We start from the raw sequence: 10,288 nt of genomic DNA on the forward strand, positions 1-10,288 counted from the left end.
AGTATATTACACTGAAGCAGTCTCTTATATCTCTATCCTAAAACCTAGTAGAATTCTAGTAGAATTTAGAGGCATTATGTCTTTTAGTAGAATTTAAGCTACTAGCTTCTAGTAGAATGTAAATTAGTAGCAGTCGGAGGCCGTTTATTTCTTGCCTTTATACCCTATCAGCTAGCCCTGTGCCTGGCATGTTCTATAGAATCAATATATAAATGCATGTCAGTCAAATTCAACCAAATGCATGAATATATAAATGAGACTAATGTGATCTTCTTTCAAAGGTGAAAAGGCTGTGGATATCTGCTGGAGGACTAAATACTGACACTAGCATGAAGGGGCAGCTTTGCCTACCCTTGGGAAGCCAATGACAGTGTTTGCCAACATCATTTGAACATTGTAATAATCTACCAGAGTCAGTCGCTACTATTTTTTTCTCACAATAAAAGTATCAATTGCTCTCTGAAAGCTGCATTATTGAATGAGGGAAAGAGATGTCAAAATCAGTGACTGTAAGAAGCAACTCATAAGTGACATGGACTCAAGCCGTGTGTTTGGAATTTGGCCTTAGGGTAAGGAAAAAATGCCTGAAGAGCAGTGCCTTCCATGCAGCCATCAGGGAATTTTAAAAGCATTTCTCTGCACATGAAAAAAAAGTCTATATTCTTGAACACTCTGGAAAATATGATCCCCCACCCCCATACTTCTGCAGAAGCCATCTATAGAGTTAATTTATCCATTCCATTGACATTTATTACTTGCCTGTAGGCAGAGAAAAAGGGAGGGAGGAAGAGCCTCCTTCAGGGTGACTTTGACTTGGGAGAGGGATGGAAATGAAGCCAGACATTGGAGTTTAACTGTTCTGTTCTGAGAATACAGGAAATCTTGTAGTATGAGGAAAACACAAACTCTAAACTCAACTAAAAGAATATCTTAAGGAAGTTATTCTGGTCCCATGTAAAGGATGATATTTTAGGAGAAAGGGAAGAAATAGGGAGAGAAGGAAACAGAAGGAAGAGAAATCTAAGAAGTGATCACTATTTGTATTAGTCAATTTTCATACTTCTATGAAGAAATACCCGAGACTAGGTAATTTATACAGAAAAAGTTTTAACGGACTCACAGTTCCACATGGCTAGGGGGCCTCACAATCATGGTGGGAGGTGAGGGAGAAGCAAAGGCACGTCTTACATGGCATTAGGCAAGAGAGCATGTGAAGGGGAACTGCCCTTTATAAAACCATCAGCTCTCATGAGACTTATTCACTATCATGAGAACAGCACAGGAAAGAGGAAAGACCCATCCCCATGATTCAATTACCTCTAACTGGGTGCCTCCCACGACATGTGGGGATTATGGGAGCTACAATTCAAGATGAGATTTTGATGGGGACACAGCCAAACTATATCCCTATTCATTTAGTAAGTTCTTATTGAATGCCTACTCCATGGTTATTCAAGGCACTAGGACACAGTGGTGAATGAGGCAGCCCAGATCCCAGCTTCCATGGGAGAAGGACTATGAGCAAATAAAATAATAAACAGGTATGAGTTTCCAACACAAAGACGCTAAGGTGGGAACAGGATGAAGGGGTTGGGGGACCCAGGAAAAGCCAGGAAGAGAGGATGAGAAAACTGTACAGCTGGGGTACAGACATCACATTGTATTTTCAGTGGACGGGAAGATATTGGAGTGGTTTTTTGTTCTGTTCGTTTGTTTGTTGCCCAGGCTGGAGTGCAGTGGTGCAGCCTCGACCTCCTGAGCTCAAGTGATCCTCCCATCTCAGCCTCCCAAAGTGCTAGGATTACAGGTGTGAGCCACCATGCCTGGTTGATACTAGAGTGTTTGAAGAAAGGAAAAAAAACATGTGAAGGTGGAGGCAGAGATTGGACTGATACATCTACAAGTCAAGGAAGGTTAAGAATTAATGGCAGAACAACAAAGGATTCTCCCCTAGAGGTTTTGTTGGGATCCCAGCACTTCCAGCACCTTGCTTTCAGACTCCTGGCCCCCAGAACTGAGAGAAAACAACTTTCTGCTGCTTTTAAGCCACCCAGTTTGTGGTACTAATGGTTACATCAGTCCTTAGAAATTCAATATAGTACATTGACATTATGTTTATGAAATCTCACTCCAGTGTCTGGGTGGAGAATGGAATTTTGTGAGAACAAAGAATTAGGGAGACCACCAAGAAGCACACTGGAGAAGTCCATAGGGCAGACCACAGTGGCCTGGACAAGATGGAAAATTGATACAACTGACAAAAGAGGACCAATGTCAGATAAACTTAGAAAATAAAGTGAATAGGATGTGATTCCAAAATATGGGATACATAGGGGTTAAAGAGAGGCAAAATAAAACAAGCCCACAACCAGCAAACATCGTAGCACTGAGGTTCAGTCACTGGGTAAAGCATTCAATAAGATCATGCAGATATGGGGATGTGTGGGCTTGGGCTAGCTTGCATTTGATGTCTAGCTTGCATCTTTCCGAGATGACATGCCTACTGAGCTTCCAGGTCGTGTGGCAAGCGGGCAGCTGGACATAGCAATGTGGACCTCCACAGCAGGGTCCTGGCTCTGTATGTGGGATGCCCTGCAGTTGGATGTCATATGAGGTCCTGGATTTGGATGACATCAGGTAGGGCAAGTGTGAAGATAAAGAAGGGAAGGGGGCCCAGGACAGAGCCCTGGAGGTCTCCAACATTGAGAGGTGGATCAGGTAAGAAGCAGCTGCAGTGAAGGTTGAGAAGAAACTTCCATGAATTCATTTGCAACTCCGTTTGCAAAGAGAGGCTCAAAGGCTTAGAACCCTGATTTAGACAAGTGAAGCTAGGGGTGGGGTCACTCGCTTCTTCAATAAGAGAACTGCAATTTTCAGGATTCTCAGCTTGAACTCCTTTCTGTTCTACTGCCTTGACACAGATGCAAGTGCAGAATGAAGTGTCTTCTCAAGACTCACCCACCAGGCTGATCCAAATAGATCCAATGCCTGTCCAGGGTGCAGGAATATACATTGAGAGCCATCAACTAAATTCCCTAGAAAGAGTTAAGGATTGTGTAGAAATCTTAAATCCTCTATTAGTTTCAAGTAATGTTTTCTACTCCTAAGGTTCCAAAGAAGCAATGTGAACATTTTCAAATGTCAATAGCCCTGATGGAAAATTTTATATTTAACAGCTACAAAGGGTCACAGGCTATGGGATGTTCAGTGGTTTACTTATTTATCTTGTTGTCTGTGAAAATCATAATCACATGATATGGGAACACAGTCAAATTAACTGGAAGCCCTAATGGAGACAATGATTTCTCAATTATTAAATGGGAAGATAAATTATTCCTTAGAAAATTGGTTTTATTAGGTTGACACGATCATTCAAAGCATGTGGACAATACAAGAAAATTTATTTTAGAAGGATCTCAGAGGGAAATATTTTAGCAACTACTCTATAAAGGACTTATTGCCAAGATTTCTAAACTTTGAACAGAATTATACCCAAAGTATACATTTGACCCTACCCTTATTTCCCAATTTCCCTTTATGCTAGAACATTTTGACAAAGACAAAATTTACCCATATCCAAATCTAAACAGAAGAATCATACTGCAAAGTCATTTCCTTAAAAAAATGAAACAGTCCTGTTACTACTCCCTCACCCCTGGAATATTAAATAATTGTTTTTTAAATGTAGACTGCGGTAGACATGTAATGTATCTCTTATTAAAAGGAATAACCAGCTGAATTTAATGGAAGGATGATTTAATCCTAGCCATTCTATCAAATTAGCCCACTGATTTTTTTTTTTTTTTTAAACAGGAAGTCTGGTATATTTTATTTATTTATTTATGTTTAACTTTTATTTTAGATTTGGGGATTCACGTGAAGGTTGCTTTGTTAGACAGGTAAACTCATGTCATGGGGGTTGGTGTACAAATTATTTAATCACACAGGTATTTAGCCTAGTACCCAATAGTGATCTTTTCTGCTCCTTTCCCTCCTCCCACCCTCCCGGCTCAAACGGACCCCAGTCTTTGTTGTTTTCTTTTATGTGTTTGTAAGTTCTCATCATTTAGCTCTCACTTATAAGTGAGAACACATGGTATTTGGTTTTCTGTTCCTGCATTATTAGTTTGCTAAGGATAATAGCCTCCAGCTCTATCTAAGTTACAAAAGACATGATCTCATTCTTTTTTATGGCTTCATAGTATTCCATGGTATATATATACACATTTTCTTTATCTACCCCGTCATTGATGAAGCCTATAGATTTCACTAGGGAAACAGATTTGACTTGGGAATACAGGAGAATCATTAAGTTCAAATACTAAGATGGCTCTGCTGCCTGGGTGACAGAGCAAGATTCTCTCAAAAGGAAAAAAAAAAATTTCAAATAGCAAAGTCCATTGAAGGGTTTTGATGGATAGTAGAAGTCATGATTGTTTAGAAAAAGATGCTATTTTAAACAGGGTGTTAAATCCTATGATTTCTCTGTGTCTGCATAAACCATAGGTGTGTGTTTGAGTTTGCAGCTTTAGAGAACAAGATGTCTTGACACTAAGAAGCCTACTTCCCATAACTAGAAGGAAACCTTATCTTCCTTTTAGGGCACTGTATTTTAACAACGTTTCACTGTGAACTTGATTGCAAGTAAGTTTGACAAAAGGACAATACTTTGCAATAGAGCGGTGGCTGAGACATTAATCGTGTTGCGCATTCATGGTATTTCTAGCATGCAAGCAAAACATTTCTAATACATCGAATACATTTCTTTAAAACAACAAAAAAGAAATTCATGGAGTAGCTCCTGACATGCTTGCAGGGTTGTACGATAAAACTGGGGTTCCCAGCCATCATTCAAGACCCTTGGGGCTCCCTTTCTGACCTATACCTCTCCTGTCTCTGAACCCTGGTGAACTATCGATGCAAAACGTGATGCCTCTCCTTCTCTGCCCCATGAAGCCTCCCTCGGATTGTCAGTCAGGGGTCCCCTCTCCCTGCCCTGAGGCTCTACAGCCTTGCATATGTAACTTTCTTAAGTAACTATTACTCTCCAACCACTTCTAGTATTGTGATTTATGTACATCTCTCCTCCTCGGCAGCTGCTAAGCTATTTTGGAATTGAACAGGCACTAAGAGAGAGAATGAATGGATGGATGAACTGCAGCGTGGAATGCAGCCTGGAACTCTAGTCTTTAGAGACGCTGGCATCTACAAAATGAAATAAAAACAACTCTCTCCACACAGGTTATAGCCTCGTGAAAATAAGACTGAAACACCGATGAGACGGAGCAGGGACCCCTCTTAGAGGCCTGCTGGACTCTCCCAGGCAGGGAAAGAAAGAAAAATCTTGAGTTCCTTCAAAGAAAATTCCAGGCGCCTAGCAGGCTTTGAAAAGTAAATGAGCAACTGATAAGCAAGAAGGTGATCATAGAGTAAAACAATAGACAAGGAAGTTAGAGCCATAAAATGTTTGGTTCCCTGTAATAACAAAAGATAACACTTTAACATATGTCCCATAGTTGTTTTTCAGAAAGTGGACCCCTTCCAAATGGAAAATGCCATCTGCTGGCATCTAGGCTCCAGGTAAAGAGGAACTGAGGACTGAACTCTGACTGACATTCTTTGTTCCAAATTTCTTCCCAAGGGGCCTGGAGGAAGCCATGCCCACAGGCCAGATATGTTTGTTTTGCTGACCCCAAATTTTCAGACAANAAAACAACAAAAAAAAACAATCGCAAATCAGGGAATCTTTGAAGCCACCTATGACCTGCGGGCACCCCTTTGGGATGTCCTGCCTTTTTAGGTCAAAGCAACGTATAATCTCCATGTACCGACTTATGACTTTGCCTGTAGCCTCTGCCTCCCAGGCTTTAAAAATCCTTGCTTGCAAACCATTGGAGAAGTGGTATCTTAAGTGAGAGATGCCTCATTCTACTTGCTTGTAGCCCTGCAAATAAACACCCTCCTTTCTCCCACTGTAAAACCTCGGTGTGGATGTTTGGCCTTACTGCGCTGGGTGAGTGGACCCCAGTTCAGCCCGGTAACACCATGTCTTCATATATTAGAAATACATGTCTCCACTTTTTACTACTTTTAAAGTAACATGGCACACAGAGAAGGGCTGAAAGAGTGATAGCCTACTGGGGTTAATCCTGTTCAGATTAAACACACCGGTTGATTAATCAAACCCACATTACATATTGATCATGTGTCCTGCCTGCATTGAGCAAGGTAACACGACCTAAAGGAAGGGGCTGGGAGGAGGTCTGAGCAGCCTATGAAGGTTGGCCAGATGCACCTAACAGGCATCTTTTTGTGCTAGGTGCCAGGTAACAAAAGATGTAGGAGAGGGTTCCTGCGTCTGGGTGCTCAGCCGGTCATAGGGCTCCAGATGTGCACATAGAGATGTAAATAGAAGTATAAGGCTTCATAAGCTATCTGCAGCCTGAGGGATAGACTACAGAGGACTATTTCTCTTTGCCTCAGGTGTGGTGTAATCTGGCCTTACTGAGCTCCTTGCAGTTTGCAGAATAAGCTATTTGCTGCTTCTCCCTCTTTCTAGCATGACAAAAGAGAGCAAGGGGTTGCAAAGGCAGAAAGAGATAGAAGGGGAGTGAGAGCAGATGCACAGACCCACTGGTGACCTCCTTTCTAGCTGCATCTCCTTTGCAAACATTCCTGGGAACTCCTCAGCCAAGTGAGGCTCTCTTTCCCCTTGTGCCATTAGTATCTTGTGCATGCAAGTGTTAGTGCCCTTGTCAAATTGCACTGGGTCTTCCCAGGCTTCAAGCCATCATCTACCCACCCACCTACCAGTTCAATATGACTTCCTTCAGGGCAGACACCATGTTTTATATTTACTGTTGTGTCTGACCCAATGCAAGATACACAGAAGATAATCAATATTCCAAAACAAATTGATAGATAAAAGCATTCCCTATATCATCCTTTCATACCTTGCAGGTAAACTGTGATTCACCCTCCCTTTTGGTTAAGGCATCATCTCTTCTTGTACCTTCAACCCATATCCACCGCAGAGTTGGCTGGGGAGTCCTAACCCTCAGCATGAATACGCCCTTTTAGGTATCATATCACTTTATGAAATGGGCCACGTTGTATGTCATGTAATGTCTGTCATATAAGATAGACATTAGATATGTATATATTAGACATTAGATATGTCTAACGTATATAGACATTAAACATTAGTTATGTCTAAGTAGATTAGATATATCTAAATGTATATATTAGACATTATATATGTCTATCTTATATTGGAAGAGTATACACTATATAAACCAGTAGCTGGGTCTCATCAAATATCTCCAATGACTAGCATGATGCCCGACCCATCATGAAAGTAGCTCAGCTAATGCTGCAAAAAAAATTTTTTTAAAAAGAAGTATCAGCTCAAAATACTATTGTGGGTTCACATAGGCAGAATAATGGTCTCCCAAAGATGCCCTCGTCCTAATCCCTGGAACCTGTGAACATGTTACACCCCATGGCAAAAGTGACTTTGCAGATTAAGTTCATGATCTTGAGATGGGAAGATGATGTGGGATTATACGAGCAGGCTGAATGTAATCTCAAGGGTCCTTATAAGAGGGAGGCGGGGGTGTCAGAGTAAGTGAAGGAGACGAGATTATGGAAGCAAAGGTCGGAGACAGACAGGGAGGTTTGAAGACAGTGAATTGTTAGCTTTCCGCATGAAGAAGGGGACATGAGCCAAGGAAAGTGGGAAGTCCCCAGAAGCTGAAAAAGTCAAGGAAACAGATTCCCTCCAAGAGCTTGTAGAAGGCCCTACAGACATCTTAATTTCAGATCAGTGAGATATCCATTTTGAACTTCTGAGTTCTAGAATTGTAAGTTCATAAATTTGTTTTAAGCCCATAAATTTGTGTCAATTTGTTACAGTAGTGACAGGAAATCCACATACGGGGTAGAGGAATTCTTGTTTTAATCAGTTACATTATATGAGGCTGCATTAACATTTGGAGACACATAATCTCATTCTAATGTCTTGACACAGGATGTGGGCTTTTAAAATCTGTGGGAACCAGAACAGAAATGGTCACTTTGGCCTTCCAACTGTCTCCATGACAGAAGGAAGTACTACCTATTGCAAAGTAGCAGAAGAACTATGGAAAAGCTCTAAAATCAGAAAAAAGTGACCAGCAGATGAGCTAAGAGGCCAGAGCTTGTCCATCCCAGCATTTCTCACCTTTATAGATCCCATTACTTCCACCATGAATTTCTCCTTTGGAAGACACTTCTTCTACATGTGCTCCCTGGTCCGATGTGAAGTAGATGAGGGTATCATTAGCCAATCTCAGCTCATCTAGAAGGTTCAAGATCTGCCCTGGAGGGGAAAAGACTCCATGTAAAATGCATATTCACAAAGCAAAGGGAGATGGTTGCCCTACTCAATGGGCAGCTAATTTCTCAAGGTGGAAGTAAATGTTCTTACAAATTGGATTTTATCCCAACATGAGACGTGATGCAATCAAGACTGGCTGTGGCTGTGTTCTTAGAATAGACACCAAGATTCATTGACTTGAGTGCCATTTAGAGGGGCCATTTGAACCTCTGGGTATCATGAAGTAATTCTGCAGGGAGACCTGAGAAAGTATTCTATAAGTACCAGGTCCATTGATGGAGAGCCACTTGGAGGCAGGTGCCAGAAGAAAGAAGCTGAAAGGTTGTTCTCACCAGCTGGTGTTGGCCCTAAGGCTATAAAGAAGTCTATCATTTTTCCTTATTGGGAAATAAGGAAAACTAAATAAGGATGGGAAAACTAAACCAGTGATGTTCCTCTTATGTGAACAAATAGGTATATAGATATTTTATGAGAATATTCTCTTTTAATATTTATGGTAGATATCCAAATCTAAACTATCCCTCACATGAATATCAATATTCCTCACTGATAGAGGAAGAACCAGGAGTTATTCCCCAAGTCTAAACTGTCCATCACAAATATCAACATTCTTCCTGTCCTCACCTTCTTTCCCCAAAACTAACATTGTATACCACCCCCAGATAACCCCTCAAAAAATAATAGCAACAACAATAATAATAATAATTGCTACCATCTGTTGAGCACTGTCTACACATAGAGAATTGTATTACATATTTTCTTGTTTAGAACACACTGAACCCTATGAGTAAATAGCACTAGCTTCATTTTAGCGGTAGAGCAACAATGCTGTAAAAGGGCAACTTGTTCAAGTTCAGATAGTTGGGAAGTGGGCGAACCAGAAAGTAAGAATCAAATCTGATTGAAAACTCAAAATGCTCAAATCCTGAACAGATGAGTAGATAGACTCAGGGAGAATCACAGAGGAGTAAAACGTACACCAGAGAGAAAAAAAATATTGTAGAGATACATCCTGAAATACCCGAGGATGAAATGGAGGTGGTGAAGAAGATGATAGCTGCTGTCTTCTTCAAAAGAATGCAGGACGAGAATAAATGAGTCTGGGATATAGATTCAACAAGATTAGCCAGGAGTTAATAACTGTTAAATATGAGTGAAGGGCATATGGAGGTTTAACTGTACTATTCCATATCTGCATATGCTTATAATTTTCTGCAAGAAAAAAATAGAGGAAAGGTGAAGTTTGAAGAAGGAGCTGAAACCTGGACTTTCTGATTAGGAAGCTATCACCCCGCTCTCAAATCAGAAGACAATGATAAGCAAACTAGAGGTATACAATGTACAGTTTCCACAGGGCTCTACATAGTCATATGCTGCTTATTTAATTTAATAAGTCATTGTATACTGCTAGGCTTTGATTGGTATATTAGAGCCTGACTCCACTTCTTAACGTTTGAGTGCCAAGAGTTTTTAAGCCTCATCTCTCCCTCTTCTGCTCATGCCACTCAGGCTGATAAGAAACCCTGGGTGCTCCCTCCTTCACCGCCAGTGGGAGGTTGGAACTATGCAAGCCCCTGTCTGCATGCAAGAGACCCTTATCCCAGCCCCAAGTCCTAATCACCATAAAAGCAGAATCCGTTTCTTTTCTGTGCTCTCTCAAGCTATTTTTTGTACTGGTTTAGTAACCTGCTGTATTAGTCTGTTCTCACATTGCAAATAAAGACACTCCCGAGACTGGGTAACTTACAAAGAAAAAGAGGTTTAATTGACTCACAGTTTCACGTGGCTGGGAAGTCCTCACAATCATGGCGGCAGGCAAGAGAGAGAGCCAGCCAAGCGAAAGGGGAAACCCCCTCATAAAACCATCAGATCTTGTGAAACCTATTTATTACCATGAGAACAGTGGCGGGG

At 41.1% G+C, this 10,288-nt stretch overlaps 1 protein-coding gene across 1 annotated transcript in view; it reads right to left on the minus strand.

Annotated features, from left to right (window-relative positions):
- Positions 1 to 10,288, minus strand: part of STS (steroid sulfatase) — a gene marked incomplete at its 3' end in the record, with an annotated part of 122,138 nt that overhangs the window by 20,327 nt on the left and 91,523 nt on the right. Inside the window, exon 7 of the mRNA XM_017847384.1 lies at positions 8,222 to 8,359. Within this exon, the coding sequence (XP_017702873.1) occupies positions 8,222 to 8,359 (138 nt within the window). The remainder of the gene's footprint in view (positions 1 to 8,221; positions 8,360 to 10,288) is intronic.

This window comes from Rhinopithecus bieti, unplaced genomic scaffold, assembly GCF_001698545.2.
Source record: "Rhinopithecus bieti isolate Rb0 unplaced genomic scaffold, ASM169854v2 scaffold_30077, whole genome shotgun sequence".
Classification (NCBI taxonomy): domain Eukaryota; kingdom Metazoa; phylum Chordata; class Mammalia; order Primates; family Cercopithecidae; genus Rhinopithecus; species Rhinopithecus bieti.